The sequence below is a fragment of the Taudactylus pleione genome, unplaced genomic scaffold, assembly GCF_031769625.1.
Source record: "Taudactylus pleione unplaced genomic scaffold, aTauple2 ptg000318l, whole genome shotgun sequence".
Classification (NCBI taxonomy): Eukaryota; Metazoa; Chordata; class Amphibia; order Anura; family Myobatrachidae; genus Taudactylus; species Taudactylus pleione.
The window spans coordinates 574844-600466 of record NW_028284719.1 but is presented as its reverse complement, the minus strand read 5'-3'; the positions used below and the strand labels follow the sequence as shown (position 1 = coordinate 600466).

The window sequence follows — 25623 nt, the reverse complement described above, 5'->3', positions numbered from 1 at the left end:
GCCAGTCAGGCCGCCAGGCGTCTTCATGTGTGTTCAGTATATTATCTCCGTGGTGGCCCTTTTGACATTCATAATGTTGATACAAGAATGTTGGCTAGGTGATAACGTCGACCAACATCATGTCAATCTGTTCATAATATCAGCAATCACCATGTCAACACTGATGAGATGTCAACATGGTCATTATATTGACAATCCATATCTGCAGTCTCCTTAATCCTGACTCCTAACCCCTGAACCAAAGTCTAATGCTAATGTCGATATATTCACTATGTCAACATGTCATATGTCGGCATTTTGTCATAAGGATCGATTCCATGTCACCTCAGCACTAGACGGATACGGTACAGGCAGAGAGGAGATCACCGGATAAGTGAGTCACAGTAACATCTTTCCGGAGATTCTCTTTTTACTACATTTCAGTACTAAGGGATCTATTCATCATCACTGAATTTCTACAAAAGCCGCTGCACATTACCATTTTTACCTACTTTTGTAGAAATTAAGGATCAGCCTCATTTCATTATAAAGGTAACGCAGGAGACACCACTGATATCTCCTGCTTACCTTTCAGCCCCAATCCGGCCCGCAGTCCCCATACATCTTTATGGGGACCTAAATTCGGGTACAGAATGGTGCTGTAGATCGAACCCGGCAGACCGCCCTGTGGGCGTGCCTTAGGTGTGGTCGCTCATAAATTTTAAGGGGCCGTCTCTTTCCGGCCGAGCAGAGCGCACTGGCCCATCACTGCCGCCACCCCTTCCTCCCCCTGACTATAATGTATCCGGCAGCGTGGAGTGGAGGGCGGAGGCACTTCCGCTTTCCTCGAGCCGGCCCTGAGGCCATCGGCCCTTCTGGCCCTGTCAAAATTCATCAAGCTCTGAAAATTTTGGACGTTCAGCAGAAGGAGGTGCCCCTGTCTAGCTCTTACAACTGGACGTGGGGGCTTTGTGGGGGGATCGCGGAGACAGATGGTTTTCGGATCAGCTGTCTCCGCAACGGAGTACTATTGAATTGTTCCGGTGATTTTGTAACCACCACTGCTACTCGCAGCTGCTACCCCTTAGACATCCTGCGTTGGTCGATAAGAGACAAGTTCAGGATGTGCCTTAGCACAGAGATATAGGGCATGATAGCACATTGACTCCACAGTGATGAGCTAGCGAGAAATGCGCAACATCGATGGTCACCAGCGTATTGTGCTTCCACCTGGCAGGAACTCAGCAAAGCTTGAAAGGATTTTCCTGGGTCACCATTCCCGGCAATGGAGACTGTACCTTAAACTGTACATTAAACGCCAAATATAGATGGTGTAAGCTCTGCAGTGTCAGACAGTTATAAGCTAAGCTTACCGCTGATTATTATATACAGACCGGAGAACAAAACCCCTTTAGCAAGTGCTGAGGGAGATATGTCCCTTTCTTATATAGAGACCATGATCATGGAACATATAGAGATTGTCTATTTTACTTCTGTGTGACGTGTTACTAATAACATCTCACAGCTAAAATAGTTCAGTTGGGAGAGTGTTAGACTGAAGATCTAAAGGTCTCTGGTTTGATCCAGGGTTTCGGCAGTTTTTTTGTAGTGCTTTCATAACACAACACTATTTCACTAAATATTAATTTCACTACCAGAGCTCTAAGATACATATAACCCACTGACACCAGTCATCAATGTATCTAATACTTGTGAAGTAGGTAATGGGAATAAGGCTGATAATTCTTAGCCCTGTATTCAATTTGAGGCGAAAAGTCCAGACTTTTCGCCTGCTGGACTTTTCGCCTCTTTCACCTGTTTTCCGCGTATCCCCGTTTTCAATTTGAAAGTACGCGAAAACGGGACCGGGCGAAACTTAAACAGGCGAAAAGTACTGTCAGTAATGGGGAAATCAGCCTGACACCCCCCAAAAGATGCTCTGACATGGGTGTTAGCTATGGTACCCCCCGATTTGGCTTGCTGAAGGTATTTGGAGTTTTCAAACGGGCTCAATAGCTGCTAAATAGAGTTTTTCTATACGTGGTGCAGAATAGTATTTAGGAATTGTTTTTGCAGAAAATAACTTATCCCAGCAAATTTGGGGTACTTGAAAATGGGGATCAGCATATTTAAAAGTTGCGAAAGTGAAGTTGAAAAAATTGTGAAAAATCCACCTTCCGCAAACACCTGCAATGAAAAAAACACTTGGGGCATACTTGGGGACCCCCCCCAGAGTCAAGTTCGCTACTTTTTAACTTTGTACCCCAATTTTTTTTCCACCCCCGTTTTTCAAAGTAATTTTTTGGGGTGTCCTTAATGTTTTTATTTTTATTTTTGGACACAGTTTACCTTTGGGGGACTGTCTGAAGGCTGCAGGGGGGTTCCCGCAATGTTGCACCCCAAAACCCCAATTCTGCACTTTTTTTCTGCCTGCTATTCATAAGCGAAACTTTACCGCCTAGTACATTGCATTGACTTTCCGCCTAGGTGGAAAGTCTTTCAAATTGAATATGGGGTAAAACCAAAACAGGCGAAAATGACGTCATCGGCTAAAAGTTTTCGCCAAAAACACACGAAAACAGCTTTTCGCTCTAAATTGAATACGGGCCTTAGTGTAAATCGTGAATTAATGGTTGTCAGAAAAAGATCACCCAAATCAGGAAAGAGAACTGCTAGGTCTGGAATATTAAACATCACAAGTGGGTACTTTCTACTCAGAAATGGACATTGCACCACAGTACAGGACAGAGCGTTTCTGAATGACAAAATCATAAAACTATTGATAATTAATTTCCCCAATCAGTTATGCAGCAGCTCCTTTCCTATCATAGCAAGGAGATGATGTAATGCAGCTTCATCCAATATATTAAAACAATACGATACAGCGCTGCAAATCTGAATTTGTTTGTTACCTGTTTTATTAATTAACTTAGTAAAAAGTATCCATGTCAGAAGTGGGATTCGAACCCACGCCTCCAGAGGAGACTGCGACCTGAACGCAGCGCCTTAGACCGCTCGGCCATCCTGACACATGCTGTTTGACAACAGCGCTTCTCATCATCGTTGAAGCAGAATCTATTTTCTATATTGCATATGTGATAATAATGTCATCCCTCTGCCTCCTGCATTCAGACCCAGCATAACAGCAATCAGCCCGCTATAACAGAAGCTGACAGCACAGACTCCCAGGAGGATACAATGTATCACATAGAACCCAGCCCAGCTCCGTGCACTGTTATGAATGTGAAACTGTATCAGTTATGCAACTGAGCCCCGCCCCTATGACCATTCAAGGCTTCTCTGCCCTCCCTGGTACACACGCCCCTCTGCATCCCTGCACTGTGATTGGTCAGCTGTTAGGACTGTAGGGCAGGGGGGGTAGGAAGTGCCTGCCCGGGTTGCAGGCAGTCATTATTGCCGGGGACAGGATGGGGAACGTGGATCTGGCTAAGCTGGGGGCTGTCCTGGTAAAGAATGCCCTGACTGGAGAGGTGAGATGCTGCACAGCAATCTGCAGGCTTATACTAGCAGACATGTGTACAACAGCCGTCATTCGTTACCTGTATATTGTCACAGGGGCAAAGTGATGTGTGTGTGTGTGTGTATATATATATATATATATATATATATATGTATAATTTTCTCCCCCCTCTGGAAACCAACCATCAGCTGCATAATGCAGCTGCCTGATTTCATCATGCACAGCAGTGGTTGTATGTATCATGCTACTCTGGCCAATCTGTGGCTACTGCTAGCCTCTGTTAGGTTCTCATATTTACTGCTACCTGGTGTCAGTGTAACTGTATTTTAATAATGTTCATTTGTTTAGGGTATAGGTATAGAATGGGCATTTTAATCAAAACATTTAAGCTTTTAGTTCATGGTTAATGGGACCCCTAATCTCTGTAAACTCCTATCCTAGCATTTATGCCTTACACATCATTAAATTGCAGTTTATTCACACTCAGCGTCATAACTATGGGTGGGGGTCACGCAGAGCGCAGGGCACTGTGGGCAGCAGCATTCGTGCTCCACCGCCCCTGCTTCTGGCTAGCAGGGTGCCTGGGATGGAATTCTGCAGCCAGGATCGCTGCTGCAGTGCAGTCTCACTTTGCAGACCCTTCTGGGGCGGTGGTGCACTTCAGTGTTATGGCCCTGCCCTCCATTGAGCAGCATCATGCGCACTGGGGGCGGGGGGCGGCCCTGCAGCCTTGTTACGTCGCTGATCGCAGTCACCTCCTAGAGCAGTGTTTCTCCAAGGATCCTGACGGTGCATGTTTTTCAGGGTATCTTTAGAAATAATTAGTACCACCTGTAGATCAATTGAGCTGGTCAATTACAACATCTGTGATCCAGCTTGATAATCTGTTAGGAAGGAAGGGCTGGCTTGTGAGCCCCTCCGAACTAAGCATTACATAACATTGATCAAAAGCAACCATGACAATACTAGGCACAAAGTTGAGTGATCATATTTTTCTTCTGTTTTATATTGGGAATATAGTGTCCCGTGTAGCCTGGGGTAGGTGCTCATCTTTTCCCATGCGCAAACTACCAAACAACAGCTTTATGAGTTTTGTGCCCTTTAATTTGACAATATGGTCATTTTTATTTGTGCTATTATTAGGATAAAATACCCCTAATTTCTGCCTTTACATTCATTAAGTAGATTTAAAAAAAATATATATATATATATATAATATATATATATATATATATATATATATATATAGCCAAATTACCGGGTCAAACATTTCCACCTGGTAACTTTCTGATCAACACGGGGTCCTTTTTCTGTCTGAAAGGGTCAACCCGGGTCGAAATTCTGGGGACTTCGACCCAGGACTTTACCCAGGGCCGGAGACCTGGGAATTTCTGACCCAAGTTGACTGTTTTCAGACAGAAGAAATATCCGTGTTAATCAGCAAATTACTGGGTAGAAATGTTTGACCCGGTAATTTGCCCCTCTGACTGAACGGGGGTTCAGGCTTGGACCGGCTACCTCATGTAGGCCCACTGTTACATGGGTCATACATACCAACAATTCTAGAGTACCAGTGATCCGCTGCACAGTGAAAGCAAACAGAGCCATAACTAGACTTTTTGGGTTGCCCTGTGCCAGAAAGAGCATTGCCCCCCCCCCCCACCTCCACTAGAAGTGCACCTGAAAAAGGGGCCATGGCCTCGTGGGGAAGAGATAGGGGAGGCCAGGAGATGCTGGGGATAAATAGGGACATAATATACTGCACCCGAAAAAGGCCATAGCCCTCATGGGGAAGGGCCAGGGAAGAGATAGGGGAGGCCAGGAGATGCTGGGGGATAAATAGGGGACATAATATAGGTGCACCTGAGAGAGGGCCATGGCCTCATGGGGAAGGGCCAGGGAAGAGATAGGAGAGGCCAGGAGATGCTGGGGATAAATAAGGGACATAAAATAGTGCACCTGAGATAGGGGGGAAGGGCCAGGGAAGAGATAGGGGGAGGCCAGGAGATGCTGGGGATAAATAGGGACATAATATAGGGCACCTGAGAGAGGGCCATGGCCTCATGGGGAAGGGCCAGGGAAGAGATTGGGGCAGCCAGGAGATGCTGGGGATAGAAGAAGAGGAAGCTACAAGTGAGAATGATAATAAACAGAAAATTGACAGACCCAAACAGCGCCCCCTGCCCTGCGGTGCCCTGTGCCATGGCACAGGCCGCACTACCCTAGTTACGGTACTGAAAGCAAATATTAGTTTGTGTGACAAAATGACAGGAATGGGACACTGGCAAGTTCTCTGGGAGACTTGCCCACTCTCTCAGGTGTCCCGGGAGGGCGACCCAAGTTTAGGCAGCCTCCTGGACGTTCTGGGAGTGTAGGAAAGTATGGTTTAAAGCGCAAAACAGCCTAATAACTGATAGACACTTTTAATATAGCAGCAAACTCCCTAAAGTACTGTAATTTTGGAACCTATTACATAACCACCTCCGTCTTTTTCCATTGAGCATTTGAATTTTGTTATTCTACTTAATACTGTGCCATAGGGAACGCACTGTGTCTGAGTGAGGAGAAGGTTTGTCTTAAGCTGGGTACACAGGGGCATATCTATAATGGGTGCAGGGTGTGCGGTGCACACGGGCCCCTGGGCACACCCTACACCCATTTAGTCTTTATACTTACCTGTCCATTGTCTCCAGACTGCTGCTCTGCTGGGAGAATGGCAGTGGCCATTTTCCCGGTGTCTTGCGCATGCGCAGTACTGGTTTCCCCGGGAAAACAGCGTGGGCCCCCTTTTCCCCAGAGACCCGCGCATGCGCAGTAGTTTCTGCCACTAAACCAGAATCTACTGCACCCGCCGGCCGCCGCGGCACCACTAGAGAGAGAGGAGGGGGCCTGCACCCAGTCTGCACCCCCTCCTCTCTTAAATCGCCCCTGTGGGTACACACTGTGTGATATATGTTGGGCGTTCAATCGAGTTGCCGATATATCGCAAGCATGTCAACGGGTGTGTACCCCCAATATGTCTTAACAAAGTTGTTCACAGGCCTATCACATCCTCTGTGCAGCACAGCAGGTGGGCTATATATCTGCAGATATATCGGTGCATCTGCTGGTGTGTACGGGTGACCTGCCGATTGCTCGTATACATGCTGCAGGGACCCGGCGGTGAGCGAATGCTCAACCGGGCGGGCAAATTTAAATGCACGCCCAGTTGTGATGTTAGGCCCGTCACATCGGACGGACGATTGGTAAGTGTATACGCACTTACCAATCGTCAGATAGGTCGACCCGTCGACCTAGTGTGTACCCAGTATTAGACACTACTGGAAACCTATTAAGAGATCTAGAACAGCTATATCTACTGATCTGTGCCAGATCAGTACAGATCTGTACTGATCTGTGTCTGGTATGTTGAAAGTTTTTCAATTTGTCTACACCCATTGGCAGATCTGTTGGGCCAATGTGACCTTTTTTTAACATGAATCTATTGAAGGATCCAGAGATTGTCTTCCACATGTTTACAAATCTGTTTACCAGTGTAAATAACAATTGTTTTAGGCGGTGGAATTGAAATCGCTGTGGGCAGACAACATAAGTGTCCTGTTCTTCCTGAGACGGTTCGGTTGCCAGGTTTGCCGCTGGACAGCAAAAGAAGTTTCTAAGCTAAAGGAATCTTTCGATGCAAACCAGATACGTCTCGTAGGAATTGGTCCAGAAAATGTGGGTTTGCAAGAGTTTGTGGATGCAGGTTATTTTACGGGCGGTGAGTTTACGTACAGCTGATAAATTGATGAACAGATAGAAAAGCTTCTAAAGTGTATGATTATAATCAGTTTGGATTTATGAAAATCATTTGATATAGATACAGGAGGAACTAGAGGGGAAGGGGGGGGGGGGGGGGGGTGAAAAAATGGCCGAGCCTGTCCAGGGATCCGGACTGCAGAGAAGGCCCATACACACCTCTATGCTGGGGAATAAACACAGGCCCTCATTCAGAGCCGCTCGTAAGCGGCCGCTCGTTCGTTATGAGCGATGTTCGCTCATCTGCGCATGCGTACGGATTGTAATACGCATGTGCGAACCAGTCAGTGCGGCCGAAAATCGTTTGTTCGCTAAATAGCGAATGCCTGCTATTTTGAGTGACAGAATGAGGCGTTTGTGGGTGGTAACGGGAAGGTGCTTGAAAACGGGGAGTGGAATTCAGAACGCAGGCGTGCTTAAAGGTCAAAACGGGCGTTTTAAGGGTGTACATAATTAATACTGCAGCGTCATTGACCACGTGACTGGGTTATTTTATAGTCAGAACTGCTCGCAAGATTGCGGTAGGAAAAACCAACCACAAGAATAGCGAGCAGTTCATACGCTGTTCGATGTACTCGATTAATCTAATAAATAGCGGACATGGCGTATGGTGCGAGCGGCCAGGGGGCGTATTTTTCAAAATTATGACCGCAAGTTTTGTTCGCTCGTTCAGACATAGAGGCGTGAACAGACCGCAAAGAGCGAACGGTTCATTTGAATAGCCACCCCTTTTTTTCAGAACGAACGAGCGCAAATAGCGTCCGGCTCTGAATCAGACCCACACTCCCTTCAGTGGGTGTGCAGCATGGAAAGACTGCCCCACTATTCACAATGGGGCATGACCACACCCCATTGACCGTGCTCCCAAGTACCATGGCCTGGCAGATCTGGCACCCCTGACCAGTTATGCCACAATCTCCTGAAACTCCTTCCACCATCTAACTCTCTGTGATCATGCTGCCTCCAATCCCCGCCTCACATCACTGCCCCTGTCACATGCAGCCCTGTCCTCACTAACACATCACTCATCTCCTGATATACTCTGTGCTGCTGGGGGACCCTGCTCCTCCCACTATATAACTCTGTTATATATATTTGTGTGTCTTTTAAAGCAACCATCATATCTTGCATTCTCTCATATGTAAGTTTTTTTTTTTTTAATCTGAATTATGGCAAAATGTTCCATTTATTTTGTGTGTCTTTTTGTTCTCTATTCATTGCTATCCTGTAATTAGATTCTTGGAAGAAGATTAAATTTTTCATAATCACATGTTTCCATTTTCTTATAGGAATAACTAAATGTTCTGTGCCAATGGGAAAAAAATAGTCTCTCATTAATTGTGTTTTTAAATTAACATTATTATTGTCACTAATGAGCTTCATTTCTATAGCAACAAGCTATGCAGTGCTTTACAGAGAATATATTTTGTTTTGCTTAATTGCACAGTACACACAGTGACACCACCACCACCACACATCCTCTTTTGTAAATCTAACGCTGGTGACTGACAGCTCAACTGGGCGGGCACATATTGTGACGTCAGGCACGCGATGATTGGTAAGTGTGTATGCCAATCCGTCCTGATGTTTACCCAGCTTAAGGGCAATGATGTAACTCATAATAACCAATCAGCTTCTAGTTATCATTTTCTAGAATGTGCTAGATAAAAGATAGCTATATCTGATTGGTTGCTATGGGTAACACCTCCACATTACTCTTTGATCACTCCCCCCCACAATATGTAGCAATTAATTAGGTATCCTATTGGGGATGCAGTCATGAGGCCGACGGTCGAAATGCCGGCTTCCAGACTGTCTAATCCCGGCAGGGGTCTAATCAGGGCCGGTGCTACCATTAGACAACCTTAGGCAGCTGCCTAAGGGCACCGGCCACTGGAGGGCGCTGCTGAGTCCACAAAAAAAAAAAATGAATGGCATAATTCATGTCTGAGTGGCATATTATGAATTGGAGGCAGTGTTATGAGGTACATTATGATTTTGGCGCTCTGCTGTGTGTAATAAGCTATAGCGTATATTATGAATTTGGAACACTGCTGTATGGTATGTTATTTACCTGGGGAGACTGATACATGGTATATTATGAATTGGAGGGAGCAGGGGCAGTTGGGGAAATGTTGCCTAGGGCGCCCGGATTCCTTGCACCGGCCCTGGGTCTAATGACAGGCGTCGAGATCCTGACGTCTGTCATTTTACCTACGCCGGGAGCCCGACGCCCGGCATACCGATTTGAAGGTAAGCCGGACACGGGCAGCCGCAGGGGGGAGGGGTTAGGGTTAGGCACCCCACGGGAGACTTAGGTTTCGGCTGCGGGGAGGGGGAGGTTAGGTTTAGGCACTTGGGGGGGGGGGGGGGGGGGGGGGGAGGTTAGTAATGGACAATATACTTACCTGTCGGGATCTTCACTGCCGGTCTTCCGCCGTCGGGATTAGAACCGCCGTACATGCGTCCGGTGGTATTCCATACCGATCCCTCCTATTGCTCTTTCAGCCTTTCAGTAAATCATTGCTGGAGTAAATAGCAGTGTTAGATAAGCATGTTTGTGTCCCATTATAGCATTTTGTATAAGACAGAGCTTTCCGGACAGGGATAACATTTTCTCCCACAGTGTTAATAAGCAATCACCACATAGCGAGTGTAATTTCCACATATCACACACTCTGCACCTGAGAGTCATGTTATCAGCCCTATTTTATAGCCATTAGATAGATACGAGGGTGACCGTTGTGTAACATCGCTGCATTTATGCTCTTGGTTTCAGAACTCTATCTGGATGAAGCAAAGCAGAGCTACAAGGAGCTGGCATTCAAAAGGTCAGAATCTGTGCATGACATTCTAGCTCTGCTAATGCTTTCTGTAGTCTGGAGCCTGTTGCTTCACTCCTTTATCTGAGACAATGTAATGGTTTCATCTGCGGTCATGTCAGTAACTCGGGATGTGTGAGCTGCGCCACCGACCAGGGATCACGTCCCATTTATTTGGCTTGCAGCAGGCAATAGAGCTCTGTAGAGGCCAATCCTCCGGGGGCGGGGCCAACACAGGTGGGAAAATCGCCCTGCTACAGCGCTAGGTTATGTTACTAAGGGGTCTAGTTACTAAGCAGTGTTAGGAGACAGAGTGAAAAGTGATAAGGTGCCAGCCAATCAGCTCCCAACTGTCATTTTTCAAACACAGCCTGTGAGATGGCAGTTAGGAGCTGATTGGCTGGCACCTTATCCGGTTTCCCGACTGTCGGGATTATAACTACATCCTGTTTAACACCACAAGCTTCAATCATCCATGTGAATGACCTCTCTCATCACTACACTGTGCTGTGTCCCTGCCAGTGACTAGCTGCTTTTGGCTCCTACTTGCCTCCATTCCTCTCCTCGTGTGTTGACCCTGCTCCCAGTGTGTGGTGTAACTGAAAGGCCCCTGGTGGAAATCTCAGCAGGGACCAACCTCTATTTCCTCCATACCTATTGCCACACTTACATAATTGCACTACTGTGAAGGTCACTGCCTTTTACAAGATAAAAATGTATAGCTGAAATACTCTGTGTTGCTCTGATGACATTGTTAATTACAGTTTTTCTGTCCCTGCCCACTGGGGACATTGTATTGTGCAGGGATATTACAGTTATTACAGGGTGTGCTGCTCATAGCTAATTACATCTCAAGGGAAACCATAACTTTTAAAATATAGTACCATGTAGCAGGATCACTATCTGGTGCCACCAACACAATGGGGAGTTGTACTAAGCTTTGGAGAGAGAGAGAACATGGAGATAGGAGCCGATTTGTTGGTTGGTGCTTTACCTAACTGTCCCTTTACAAGCGGTGTTTGAAATATGACAGGAGCTGATTGGTTGGTACTTTATCTCTCCCCAAGGCTTAGTACATCTATGCCAAAGACTGAATGTGCTCCTACACAATCTCATCCAGTTATTGATACAGGTTTGTGGCCAAATCTGAAAGATTTGACGCTGAGCCTTTAGATCCACCGTTGCTCTGTTGGTGGGATCGTAGGATGTACTCAGTGACTGTGAGACGTCTGATTGATCCCAAATGGGATCCTGTCAGAATGTCAACACAAAAATCTTGACAGGTTCTGAATGTCGACTTAAGTTTGACGAACAATATGTAGACATTTAAAAATGTCGACAAGATTAAAATGTCGACATGTTCATAATGTTGACACCAGAAAGCTGACATTGCTTTGCTTATTTTTATGGTTAGACTAAAATAAGCAAAAAAACTGTATGTTGACACTCTGAACATGTCGATATTTTAACCATGTTGACATTTTCAAATGTCAGATATACTGCTTGTCAACCTAAAGTCCAGGTTGACATTTTGGCTGTCGACATTTAGAACCTGTCAATTATTCGGGGGTTGACATTCTGACTGTTGACTCTTCATAGCACACCCTACAGATTGATTCACCATCTATGTGCACCACCGTTAATGTTGGGGGTGAGCATGTAGAGGCACACTGGTATGTCTTAACAATAGGCTTTTTGGGTATACTAACATGATGATGTGTGAATTCCTCCTCCTTACAGGTATAATGCTCTCTCCATAGTTCCTGCTGCACTGGGGAAGAAGGTCCGAGATGTTGTTACTAAGGTGAGTCTATGCACGTTACCATCAAAACGTCACTTGAAGGTCTAGATCAGAGAGTCTCAACTCTCGTCCTCAAGTGCTCCCAACAGGTGAGTTTATCTATGTTGCTAGGTCAGTGATTATCCCACCTGCAATCCACAAAACATGACCTGTTGGGGGAACTTGATGGTTGAGGTTCAGAACAGTTGATCTAGATGATTCCTTATAATGGTCCCCTTGATAATCCCGCACTTGTATTAATCCTATTGTATATCACCCGCTTTATAATACTATCCTTGTTTGCTGCCATGTACAGTAAACACGGATAGAATATTAAGAAATTAAGCTGGTGTAATAAAGTCTGAGCACTTTATGTAGAAAATCAGCAATATGGCCCCTCCATAGAGACTTATAGCAACAGTGACACTTGCTGGGTGGTGAAATAATGAAAAACAAAATAATATTCCTAGTTAGGAGTCACAAGGAACAGAGGGCCTGATTCAGACCCGGTCGCAAGCGCTGTGCGCTCGCAACCGGGTCGATGGAGGCCCAGAGCTCATGCGCACGATGGAGCCGGCTCCGTCGTGCGCACGCGCGAGACCCGGATAGCGACGGGCACTCCGTCGCTCCGGTTCTCGCACCAAAGGGGTCATGCTGTCGATGTTGAGTGACAGCACGCCCCCTTTGGTGGGCGGGCCAGGGGGCTGGCTGCCCAAACGGAGGCGTTCCCATGAGAACGCCCGTCGTTTGGGGCCAGCCCCACTGACATCACAAGTGATGTTAGTGGAGAGATTCCGGCTTTGTTAGAGCCGAAATCTCTCTGGGGCTTGTGGCAACGAGACCCTACCACAAGGGTCTCGTCGCAAGCCCGATGGTCAAGACCATCGCGACCATCATCATGGCCGCTCGCTATAGCTGGCCATTCTAAAAAAAAAAAAAAAAAAGACCGGCCCTGATTCAGAGCGAGCGCTCTGTCAGAGCGATCGGCTCTGAATCATGGCCAGATAGCGCTACAGGCACTGTGTGTCATAGGTAGGCTTGCCATATCATCCCTTTAATTCGGGACACGTATGTAATACACAGGTTCTGTGGCTGGCTGCCTTCAAGTCTCTATTTCAGCTGTGTAATTCACGTGTCCAGAATTAAAGGTACAATATGGCAAGAATAAGAGGTATATTTACTAAAGGTATGACATGGCAAGCCTAGTTACAGGTGAGGTCAACTCTTTATCCAAACTAGATGATAACTGAGTTGGCATATGTAATTATAGTATGCTAGAGCTAGATGTATAACTGTTAATAATAATATTGAACTGCACCCAAGCTGGGAAGTAACATGATCTTGTTCACTGAGAGGGTGATGTAGGGTGCAAAATGGGCGTAAATTACTGCTAAAAAACAGTTGACGGAAAACGAATATGTGGAGCTAGAGATTTGTTTCTGTCGTAATAGTTCCATATGTATCTGGTTTATGCCAGATAAGTGACAGACATCTGAGTCCATTTCTTTTATGTGCAATAAGCACCTTCACTATTCAACATCAATTACCCTGCGATGTCCTACAGTATACCCGAGCTATGAAGAAAGCACCAATCCGTCTTAGGGGAGCAATCGTAAGTGGGTTCACTAGTGCCGCGACCATCATCATCCACTATGTACACCTGTCCTTGATGACCTGCAAATCTAGATTTGTCTGTATATATCCCCAATTGTGTCAACACAACCTTACTGGGCTCAGCCGATGTCAGAAGATCCACCTCTTGCGCCATCCTGCCCACTAATCCACAGGCTGCTGTATGGGCACTTACGTGTTCGAACACTCTAGGCTCGATTCAATTCACTGTGCTGTTTGGTCCAACAGTTGCCTGTTAGGTTGGAGAATTACGGTTCTCGCGACTTAACCTAGGTGTTTAGTCGCGAGAACCGGCATTCTCAGACGAAAGTGCCAGCCAGGCGACTTAGCGCCGCGCTAAGCTGGAAAATAGCCCCGCGGCCGGCACTTTTGTCGGATTTCTCCTCGCACCCTCAGGGAGGTGTGAGAAGAAATCCTTTAGTCGGACCAAACAGCGCGGTGAGTTGAATAGCTCCAGGAGCTCCCTCCCAGGGATATTCAGCATTGCATTGAATTGAGTCGAGCCCTTTATGCGTGTACCTTTCAGTATCACTCTAATTCCTGTGATAATAACTATTGTTAACAGATCAAAGTTAAATTAGAGGTCCTTCTCTTATTTTATTTTTTTAAGTTGTCTTTTGTTAATTTCTAAACCATTTTGATATGTTGCTTCCACATAATGCTTGCACCCATTTTGAGGTAGTACTTGGACACGGTGAAGCTAAGTATGTCTTTGTCCGATGTGTCCGGCAGATTTTGTATTTTGGGCTTGTTCCTGGTTTTGGAACTTTGAGTGCTGCCGTTTTCTGAGGTATAATGGTTGTGGTTTTACAAGACGGCACCTTGAAACCGGTTTATTGGTGAGCACTTTTGAGTGTGTATATGTGCTTATGTAAATTATGTGTATGTGCAAAGGTGCCAAGAGGTGGTGGTGGTGGATAGGGAGGGGGGTGCCTCCCATACCTCTCAGAGGCAGCAGTCTGTGTCTCCTTAGCACAGCACAAGCTTGTGCCCCCACCCGCGATTTGCCCCTGGCTCAGGGGCACATGGCTCCCCCCTCTTGCTCAGGAGTGTGGACAGTGGATTCCTATATATGGTCAGGGAAAGCTTTCTGCGGTGGTGCCGAGCTCTCCAGCCCGAGATTTTTTTCCTTTTCCAGCTAGCCCACCGCAGCACCTGTGACTGGTGAGTGACCTATATGGACTTATAATTACCCGTAATGCACGGTGCCACTTTACTGATTATTTATATGTAACCTGTTTTTTTAACATTTATTTATTTTATATGAGATTTTTGGAAATAAATTTTGTTTTTTTTATGACTCAACCATGTCCTCCATTTATATAATATAACGGTGGATTGAAGTTATTACCTCTTCATGGTTCTTTAGCGCCACCTTTAGTCCCATTGTTATACTAAAGTACAGAATTAGGGGCCTATTCATCATCGAAGGCCATATGGCCTCCGATGATGAAGTTTAGAACTCGCTGCGAGGGATACTTAAGTATCCAACTGGCAGCGGGGGAAACGTGACACCGGAGCAATTCATCATTGCTTCGGTGAGGGGACAACTGCTCCGAAAAGCAGTTGTCCCTGTGGTTAGTATCGCAGCTACTTCTGTAGCTGCGTTACTTACCTGCTCCCCGTCGTCCCGGTTACGCATGCGTGAGGAGGAGGCGGAGGGATCCACATCTGTAGCTGCATTACTTATCTGCTCCTTATCTGCTCCCCGTCGTCCTGGCTACGCATGCCTGAGGAGGAGGCGGAGGGATCCACTTCTTTAGCTGTGTTACTTACCTGCTCCCCCGTCGTCCCGGCTACACATGCGTGAGGAGGAGGCGGAGGGATCCACATCTGTAGCTGTGTTACTTACCTGCTCCCCGTTGTCCCGGCTACGCATGAGCGAGGAGGAGGCGGAGGGATCCACTTCTGTAGCTGCGTTACTTACCTGCTCCCGTCGTCCCGGCTGCGCATGCACGAGGAGGAGGCGGAGGGATCCGCTCGGATCCCTCTTCGCATCCCCGGAACTCCTTCCCATAGTAAAGAGCGTTGCTACAAAAGCAAGTGCCATCTGAAGATGGCGCTTGTTCTCGCAAGCAAACGCCGAAAACATTCAGTTTTTGGAGTTTGCTGAATACCAAGGGGGTCCTTTCTGACCCCTGATGATGAATGGCCCGGTAAACTAAATATGCGTTTCCGCATGGTTACCGGGCCATTTATCATTTGATGAATCGGCCCCTTTGTCATTTAAATAAGCAAATACACTTATTATCTGCTAACTAGTCATATACAGATGCGATAAAGCAGGGTCCCACTGCTTTATCGCATCGGTATAGGACAGTCTATATAAATTAGCTGGAACAATGTGTCTCTTTTCTACCTTATGTTTAAATAAACTCCTGTCATTTTTGTTTTTATGATCGTTTTCTTAAAGTACGAGGATTGCAGCCTGTGGGGGAGTTTTTAAGAAAAAAATATTTTTTTGAAAGCTCACATAAAATAATCCAACAGTTGGAGTCATATAAGTTTGTTTCGCTGTGGCATTGAGTCCAGAGATATTTTTTAATATGTGATCTGTTGACATCTTACAGGCAAATGCAGATGGCGTACAAGGAAATTTCAGCGGAGATCTGCTGCAGAGCGGGGGGATGTTGATTGTCAGTAAAGGTAAATTAAATTCAGTGTACCCTACTTACTAATGATATCATTCATGTTCTCTAACGAGGCAATGACATGCTTTTATGTCATGTCTAAGTCGGTAGAACATTACCCCAATCAGCCACAAGGGAGCACTGTTAGGTCAAGCTCTAATGCTATAACAGGTCATCTCCAATATTCTAAAAAGATTGGCGTACATAGACAAAGTAAAAGTTGGAGGCTGCTCAATTAAAATTAGAAGGGAATATTCCATCTTTCGTCTTGTTAAATGCAGTGCCCATATTAACACAGATATAATATTATTATTATTATTTTATATAGCACTTTTCTGCAAATAGGACTCATAGGGCCTTTCAATATGGATCGCAATTTGCGATCCCAGCTGCATAATCGCACGCAATGCAGCTGCGAAAATATTCTAATGCCTGCCACAGCTCAGCCAGCATAGAGACACCCACAGCTGCTTTCTCATATCCGTAATACCTCGCAGTCCTGCGTATACATCCAAGCACATCGATCCGTTACCCCCAAACGCTCATGGCTTCTTACTCGCGCAGGGACGTGCATAATTAAGCCCCTGCAATGGAAGACGCAGTCAGAGCTCTAGATGCACACCGGAAGTGGCCCAAATCCTGAGTGAGGTCAGGTCTATCACTATTATGCTAATGAGTTCGATGGTTCCCAATGTTTTCGCTGTATAGCGAGGTATTGCAGATGTGAGTAAAGGGAAGTGGGCGGCATTATGTAGTGCTGGGTGTCTGGTTCTTGTGCTGTGGTGTCATTGAGATTGGGTTAATTAGCATATTGTCGCAGTGGCTGGGTGCGTGCGTATGCAGACTTGCGTTCCGTGCTGAATCAGACCCATAGTGCTTTATATTTGCATTTAAACACAAAATACAAAATTAGCTTAATACAAATGAGAAACATTAGTAAAAGGACATTAGTGAAACGTGTGAGTATACAGGTGAGTCTTGAGTCTGTTTTTGAAGGATTCTAGAGTAGCAGCCTCTCATTGTACAGATGAGGCCTTAATCTCCGCCTTGGTGAAATCCCGAAATGTTTGCATATGTCATATATTTGGGAACGTTATTTGTTTATGTAAGTCCAATGTGTATTTTTGCTGTATTGGATCTATATACTAGCTGTTCACTTGTTCAAGAAAAAAAATTTGAGTTGAGATGTAAATAAAGGCCGGAAATTAAGTTTGCTACCCAACGTTAATCCACCAGGGTGCTAAATGATCTAGTGATGCTTCGGGGCTGACATTATTTTATTGTGTTTCAGGTCAAAATTATTATATCCGCATTTTTAGCTTTACCGGAACAAGACTAGTATCCCTTTTACACCAAAGTTCCGGGTCTTACTCAGGACTTGGAACACATTTACAACCCGTATCAGACCTGGGACAGACCCCTTTTACACTGCGGCGCCCGACTGCACTGACCCGGCTCTCCAGCGCAGGTGAGCAGCGCTTCTTACCCTCCCTCTCCCTCCACGGCCCTCTTACCTTACTACGCAGCGGTCCGGAGGCAAGGAGGGTGGGTGGGGTACGCTGCTCCGTTCTGGTCTGCCTTGGCAGTGGACGCTTGGAGATGATGTCATCTCCAAGCGCCTCTGAAGCCGGCCAATCGGGCAGCATGCGGCGCGACCGGTGTCATCGTGACCCGGGTCGCGCCATTGCACTGCAGGGTGACATGGGAACGACCCGTGCACAACCCTGCAAGCCAGCCGGGTCGGATCCCCGTGTCACTGGACCCGGGTTGATTCATTTACACCGACAAAAATCCCAGGTTGATGCGCCCTCTCTGCTCTGGTGCTTCTAGCCAGCTCAGCCGACAAACTGCTGATATACATACCAGTGTGTGCTAGAAGGACCAGATCAGAGAGCGACACTGCAGGCAGAAACGAGGAACTGCACGGGTTGTGACAGGCGCAGGGTGCTAGGAAGAAGACTTTTTCTGCATGGGTATGGGCACGTTCATGCTGTAATGTGTAAATGTCACAGAGAATTTCTTCAACCTATAATGGATATCAATCTTCTCCGTTTGTCTGGGCACCCGCAGCCCAATCCCTCTTGCTCTGACTGTAGGGTTATTGCCCACGGGTGCAGCACACTTTCTTACATGCTCTGGGCAGCACAGACGGTGTAATGGTTAGCGTTACTGCCTCAGAGCAATGAGATCATGGGTTCAATTACCACCATGGCCCTAACTGTGTGGAGTTTGTATATTCTCCCTGTGCTTGCATGGGTTTCCTCCGGGTACTCCGACACTCCAAAAATATACTGGTAGGTTAACTGGCTCCCAACAAAAATTACCCCTAGTGTGTATGTGTGTGAGCATGTGATAGGGAATATAGGGGATCATTCAGACCCACTCGCAAGCGGCAGTACGCTCGCAAGTGGGTCGATGTTCCCCACTGCGCATGCGCGATGGAGGGAGCTCCGTCGTGCGCATGTGCGAGACCCGGACTGCGACAGCCAAGCTGTCGCTGCGGGTCTCGCACCAAATGGGGCGTGCTGTCGATGGTGACTGACAGCACGCCCCTTTTGGTGGGCGTGCCTGTCAGACGGAGGCGTTCCCATGGGAACGCCTACCTTCTGTAGCCGGCCCCACTGACATCACTCTTGATGTCAGTGGGAGTGATTTTGGCTCTGATAGAGCCAAAATCACTCCAGGGCTTGTGGCTGGGAAACCCTACCGCAGGGTTTCCCTCGCAAGTCCGATGGTCGCGATGGTCAAGACCATCGCGACCATCTTTTTGGATGCTCGTATATGCTGTGGGTGGTCACCCACAGCTATATGAGCGTCCAGGAGGACGCTCCATTTTAATGGAGGAGGGCCCTGATTCAGAGCGAGCGCTCTGGTCAGAGCGTCCGGCTCTGAATCAGGCCCATAGATTGTAAGCTCCACTGGGGCAGGGACTGATGTGAATGGCCAAATATTCTCTCTGTAAAGCGCTGCGGAATATGTGTGCGTTATATAAATAACTGGTAATAATAATTACATAAGGGGGAAACGCACTTAGGACGGGAAGCAGAAAACAGAGAAATGTGGTCAAACCCCCAATTTGCGGCTTTTACAGCATTTTTCATATGCACCAAGCACCGGAATGCGATGCAATGAATCAGGGCCGTCCTACCTATTATTGGAGCGGCCTCCTGGCCGCTCGCATAGCTGTGGGTGACCACCCACAGCTTATGCGAGCGACCAAAAAGATGGTCGTGATGGTCAAGACCATCGCGACTATCGGGCTTGCAACGAGACCCTGCGGTAGGGTCTCGCTGCCGCAAGCCCAGGAGTGCTTTTGGCTCTGTGTCATATAACGCCATCTTCCTGACCGTCTTACCCTATGGAAGCCTATGGGCTTCTATTGGAAGAATGCTGAGGGAGGGATCCGATCTGGTCAAGTCCCCCACGGCTCGCGCGTCCTTCTGTGCATGCGCAGAAAGGGCTTTTGGGTCACAGACCCATAAGTCCCTCCATCGCAAAGGGCCACTTTTATCGTTACAGCTGTCCTTTGTGGTGTTCGGCATGCTTCCTGCCCTTTAACTTACATGAGTACTTTTTATAGTTGGCACTATACCGAAGTCCGATACCTAAGTCAGATTTTTCTTGAAGCGCCCACATGGGGGAATTTTATTATGTGCAAGCTTGGGAATGATAGTTTGTGTCATAAAGCTTGCACATTTTGCGCTAATTCGCGCACCCGACCCGAGGAACGCTGAATCCAATTACAGATGCCAATTCATGCTACTCGCGGCGATGATGTGTGAATTTTGTACAAGAATCGAGAGAAGAGCATGAAAAAGTGGTGAAACTGTCCTGTATCTTAAAAAAGTGACAACTGAGATAGCAGGACCTTATACATTTTGTAGACAAAAGTGATTGGACACTGACGGCAAATAGATCATTGAGATGTTATTGACGTCAGTACTTTGTAAGTCCACCACGTGCAGTGATTACTGCAGACACCCTTCATGACAAACTGTCCACAAGTTCCTGGACACCAGCAGGCTGTATGTTCTTCCATTCCGCCTTATGTACAGTACAGTGACCAACTGTGACAATGAAGAAGGTCGAGTCAGCCTAGAACGCACCCGTGACTCTATTTCGTCCCAGAGGTTCTCAATGGGGTTGAGATCTGGACTCATTTCTGGCCAGTCCATAATCCTGCTTCTGTATACCAGTACAGCATTGCCCTGGAAACAGGACAGGTGACTTTGTCGTCCTGATAAAAACATTTGTTGTTTCCGTAGACCTGCCACAATGTAGGGAGCACAGGTATTGAGAACATCTCTATACTTCTAAGAGTTAATGTAACCATGCATTCCAACTAGTGAACCCATGCCAAACCAGCTGAAACACGGGGGGTATCCAGTCACTTCTGTCTACATAGTGTAGAAGGCTGCTAATGGCCATAAGTGAAGTACTGGAGGTTCAAAGGTGTCAAACGACTGCTCTTTGCACTTTTTAATAATGGTTAAAAAATTATTTCACTCATTTTCCAGCAAATTAAAGTTTTTCCAGCATTTTGGGGTACGGGAAAATGCTTGTAGAGTGTTTTATTCCAAATTTGTAAAAAGGCGTAATAAAAGCTTTTAGCTCCGGTCTGAATGTTCAAAAACTTTTCTCCCAATACAAGGCCTCCACTTACCTGTTCCACATCATTTACACCTCCACTTACCTTTCCCACATCATTTACACCTCCACTTACCTGTCCCACATCATTTACACCTCCACTTACCTGTCCCACATCATTTACACCTCCACATACCTGTCCGACATCATTTACACCTCCACTTACCTGTCCGACATCATTTACATTTCCACTTACCTGTCCTACATCATTTACACCTCCACATACCTGTCCCACATCATTTACACCTCCACATACCTGTCCCACATCATTTACACCTCCACATACCTGTCCCACATCATTTACACCTCCACATACCTGTCCCACATCATTTACACCTCCACATACCTGTCCCACATCATTTACACCTCCACATACCTGTCCCACATCATTACACCTCCACATACCTGTCCCACATCATTACACCTCCACATACCTGTCCCACATCATTACACCTCCACATACCTGTCCCACATCATTACACCTCCACATACCTGTCCCACATCATTACACCTCCACATACCTGTCCCACATCATTACACCTCCACATACCTGTCCCACATCATTACACCTCCACATACCTGTCCCACATCATTACACCTCCACATACCTGTCCCACATAATTTACACCTCCACATACCTGTCCCACATAATTTACACCTCCACATACCTGTCCCACATAATTTACACCTCCACGTACCTGTGTCATATAATTTACACCTCCACGTACCTGTTCCACATCATTGACCCCCCCCCCCCCCCCCCATGCATGATTACTCATTGTGAGGGGTGTACCAGAGGTTCTTCACTGTGGGCCTGATTCAGAGCCGGACGCTCTGACAAGAGTGCTCGCTCTGAATTAGGGCCGTCCTACCTATTATTGGAGCGGCCTCCTGGCCACTCGCATAGCAGTGGGTGACCATCATATGCCAGATCATGCAGTGTGTACGGCACGCGCAATGTGTCGTTACATCGCATCATCATATCACTGGTCGTGTGCACCTAGTTTACGACCAATAGAAGACTCGTTTGAGTAGATTAAGAAACAAAGGAAGGATTTTATTCCTAGTAGTCCCTAGTATACTAGCTTAGAGAGAACCCTCCAACTATAGCAAAGGTTCCCAAAATCCGCCATGACAGTGTAGGTTTTACAGTTATCCATGCTTGAACACCGATTACTTGATTAGCACCTCAGTCAATTTCATTTAACCATCTGGGCTCAAGCATGGATATCCTTAAACCCTGGACTGGAATGGCAGAGTTTGGGAAACTCTGATTTATAGCCTTATCACTGTTACAAAGGTTGAGATGATCATTTATGTACGAGGTGTTTTGACGGATAATGCAAATCTATTTTTTTTTCTCTAGGGGGAGAAAAGGTCATTCTTTATTTTGTACAAGATTCTCCTGGTGACCATGTTCCCCTAGACACAATAATCACCACTCTTGGAATCACCGCGAATGTGACCGAAGGCCAGCGCCCTCAGGTGAGACTGTGAACCCACCACTGGTCCTGGTCTCTTGATTGTTTTTAGACTCCTCATTTAGCCTCTTGTAGTAGTTATGACGGTTACCTTCTGGTCCTCTAATGTAATGCAACAACTTCTAAAGCTCCTGTATTAATGCACCTCTCATATCTGTATAATCTCCATTGCTTGCTGATGTGACCTATCACCTTCATGTCTCTTTTAGTGCAATGATGACGTGTGCACAAGATGAAGGACAAAACTACAATTCTGTTCTCAAGGCCGAAATGACGTCCCTGTGTATCTGCTCATTGCACTGACTGCGGTTTTCATTGCAAGTGATCCATCTGCTAATTAAAGAACCTTTCCCCCTTCCATCCCCCTGACAGCATCTTGGACTTGGGCCCAGATGTATCAACGAGTAATATTCTTGTTGTCACTCGTTACTAATCTCCAACCTATCAGCTCCTAACTTTCATTTTGCAAACACAGGACAGTTAGGAGCTGATTGGTTGAAGCAGCATTTAAGATTAGTAATGTGTGATAACAAGAATATCACTCTGGGCAAAAGTATTATAAACTCGTGCTACAGGTCAGCTCCACCACATTAGGCTCCATGTAGTTTTGCTGTAAATGGAGTGTGTGCCTAATATTGTAATAAGATAAGTAAGTGCCATTGGTGCGTATAAATGTGTAAAGAGTAGGTGTGTCACATAATGAAAGTCTATGACAAGATAATGCTCCTCGCCCCCCAAACAAAAACAGATTTAGTAGCATAGACTGTGAACTGTAAGATGTGTGTCCTTAATGCATATAAAGAAAATTAGTACCAAAGATATAACCGGTATTGGACTTATCTGGTGATTTTATACTGTTGTGGTCCTCTGCAAAACCATCGGTGTGCAGTGAGGTCTGTGGCCCTGATTCAGAGCTGGACACTCTGACTGAGCGCTCGCTCTGACTCAGGGCCGTCCCTCTTACTGTTTGGAGCGGTCTCCTGGCCGCTCGCATAGCTGTGGGTGACCACCCACAGCTATAGCGAGCGGCCAAAATGATCGGGCTTGCGACGAGACCCTTGCGGTAGGGTCTCGCTGCCGCAAGCCCTGGAGTGCTTTTGGCTCTATCCGTCGTGCGCATGCGCACTTGGGCAACATCGACCCGCTTGCGAGCCCTCAGTGCTCGCGAGCGGGTCTGAATCGGGCCCTGTATACGCAGAAGAAGGCGCTACGCTAATGGGGCACTCTGAAATCCTCTCTGCAAGGGGGGAAACGCAACAATTATTTTTGCGGCACAGGCAAATCAGTGGATGGGTGCACCAATTGTACTATTATGGTATTAACCCGTAGGTGCCTGTTTGTTCCTAGCTTTTTGTCCAACTTTCTCGCACTTAACCGAATAAGTGCCAAAAATACGACAGCCACCCGATTTATTTCCGAGAGAGTATTTTCATTTTAAAACATTTATTGCTTGCAATGTTAATGGACATTTGGGGCCCATTCAGGATTAGGAGCAAAAATGCATAAATTTGCACCTGAAATTGGCAGCATATTGTATTGTGTGTGTCTGTGGGGAACATTTCATCGGCAAATTTGGGGAACGTAGAGCACCCAAAAGGCCGCCGACTCATCACTTCAGCCCCCACAACTGTACGATTTGGTACCTATGATGTTTGTGCCCAAATGACTTTAATAATTGTGACAGAAATCATGTGTCCATTAAAGGGTGGCGCTGGAAGAATGTGCTACAAAATAATTGTCCTAACAATATAATGAGCAAAAGCAATTCTATATCTGTTTCTTGTTATCACTGGAAGAAATAAAATAATTTACCAATCTAAAACATGAAGGTGTTTGCTACTGACAACTGTCAAGTATTGTTAGGTGACCAGCTTTGGGTAAAGGTTATTTTACCTTTTTTTCTAATTCTTAAATTTAATATAGCAGGAGTACTCAACTCCATTTCTCAAGTACCACCAGCAGGTCATGTTTTGTGGATTTCTTTAGTCGTGCACAGGCGAGTTAATCTATGTTGCTGGGTGAGTATTTATCCCATAGAGAGCCCGATTCAGAGATATGTGTTCATCTGAGGAGGAACGCATATCTCCGATGTCTAGGGGTTTGCGCTTGCACAGGACCCATTCTGCGGTCTCTCTTCCAGACCCACTAAGTCGCATGACATACTGCTGAATTTGAGGGGCGGGGTGGTGCCTGATCACCGTTCCCACCAGAAACGACCCTAAATACAACACAACCCTAAAAACCGTGCAGGGATTAAAGGGAGCTGGGTGTTGGGACCGGGCACAGTAGGCTACAGGGTTGGCCCCAAAGTCCTGGTTCTGTGTGTGGGTACCCCTGGGGGGATGCAGTCAAAATGCAGACCATCGGCTTCCCGCCTGTCAAATCCCGGCAGGGGACTAATGACAGGCGTTGAAATATAATAGGGATGGACAGAGGCAGACCTACTTTTTTTAGGTTCCAAAAATGAATAGCCAACATATTTCTAACGATCGGCAGAATTTCCACCCGACCAGACACTGCTAAGAAGCAGGATGTTTTAGGTTGACCTGTATTATTGTAGATGGATCTCAGCAAATGGAGAAGCCCTTTTGGTCTGTCACCAGTGCTTATGCCTGTTCCTCCAGTGCACAATAGTGCTTTCTACTGTACAGAATGGGAACTGCTGTTCCTCCAGCTCACAATATTGCTTGCTACTGTACAGAATGGGAACTGCTGTTCCTCCATCACACGACAGTACCTTATACTCTACAGAATGGGAGCTGCTGTTCCTCCATCGCACAACATTGCCTTATACCGTACAGAATGGGAACTGCTGTTCCTTCAGTGCACAATAGTGCTTTCTACTGTACAGAATTGGAACTGCTGTTCCTCATCACACAACATTGCCTTCTACTGTACAGAATGGTAATTGCTGTTCCTCCATCACATGGCAGTGCCTCAGAATGAGAACTGCTGTTCCTCCATCACAAGACAGTGCCTTATACTGTACAGAATGGGATCTGCTGTTCCTCCATCACACGACATTGCCTTATACTGTACAGAATGGGAACTGCTGTTCCTCCATCACACAATACTGCTATAGCTCTAAAAACGGATGGAACTGTAAAATTTGCATTACTGACTAAACTTTTAAACTGTAGTTGTTTTTGATTGGGTACAATGTATAATGTGAGTGGTTAAAGATCTTTATTAACGCGTGAGAGCGTTATTTGCTGATCAATAAATACTGAGTATGTTCTTTCATTTTGCAATTTGGTTGCTCCATTATGTAATACTAGCCAACTTTCCCTGATTGCTACAATTTCAGGGAGTCTCCCTGACAATCTCCCTGAAGAGTCTAGCAATCTCCCAGATTGCACCTTACCCCCATTAT

The 25623-nt window shown here is 46.2% G+C and overlaps 1 protein-coding gene and 1 non-coding gene across 5 annotated transcripts; one reads left to right on the top strand and one right to left on the bottom strand.

Moving 5' to 3' along the window:
• Positions 1 to 2925: 2925 nt before the first annotated feature.
• On the bottom strand, positions 2926 to 3008 carry TRNAL-CAG (transfer RNA leucine (anticodon CAG)). Its single transcript has one exon. It is a non-coding gene; the product is annotated as a tRNA-Leu (tRNA).
• A 352-nt stretch (positions 3009 to 3360) lies between these two features.
• Positions 3361 to 25603, top strand: PRXL2B (peroxiredoxin like 2B). 4 transcript variants are annotated; one of them, XM_088442867.1, is made up of 8 exons: positions 3364 to 3470; positions 7016 to 7220; positions 10038 to 10089; positions 11821 to 11884; positions 16063 to 16138; positions 17414 to 17590; positions 22136 to 22254; positions 22460 to 25602. In XM_088442867.1, the coding sequence occupies exons 1-8, from the start codon at positions 3408 to 3410 to the stop codon at positions 22484 to 22486; spliced, it is 783 nt and encodes a 260-aa protein (XP_088298993.1). In that variant the 5' UTR covers positions 3364 to 3407; the 3' UTR covers positions 22487 to 25602. The 4 variants fall into 4 exon arrangements, with proteins under 4 accessions (XP_088298995.1, XP_088298993.1, XP_088298994.1 ...); XM_088442869.1 differs by lacking the exon at positions 7016 to 7220 and having other exon boundaries at positions 3361 to 3470; positions 11841 to 11884; positions 22460 to 25603; XM_088442868.1 differs by lacking the exon at positions 17414 to 17590 and having other exon boundaries at positions 22460 to 25600.
• Positions 25604 to 25623: the final 20 nt, after the last annotated feature.

Excerpts from the sequence above, each read along its gene's own strand:
- PRXL2B (XM_088442867.1), top strand. The coding sequence starts at position 3,408 with ATGGGGAACGTGGATCTGGCTAAGCTGGGGGCTGTCCTGGTAAAGAAT. Across the intron at positions 10,090-11,820 it reads AAGGAGCTGGCATTCAAAAG|GTATAATGCTCTCTCCATAG; the intron begins GTCAGAATCTGT and ends TCCTCCTTACAG. Across the intron at positions 22,255-22,459 it reads CCGAAGGCCAGCGCCCTCAG|TGCAATGATGACGTGTGCAC; the intron begins GTGAGACTGTGA and ends TGTCTCTTTTAG.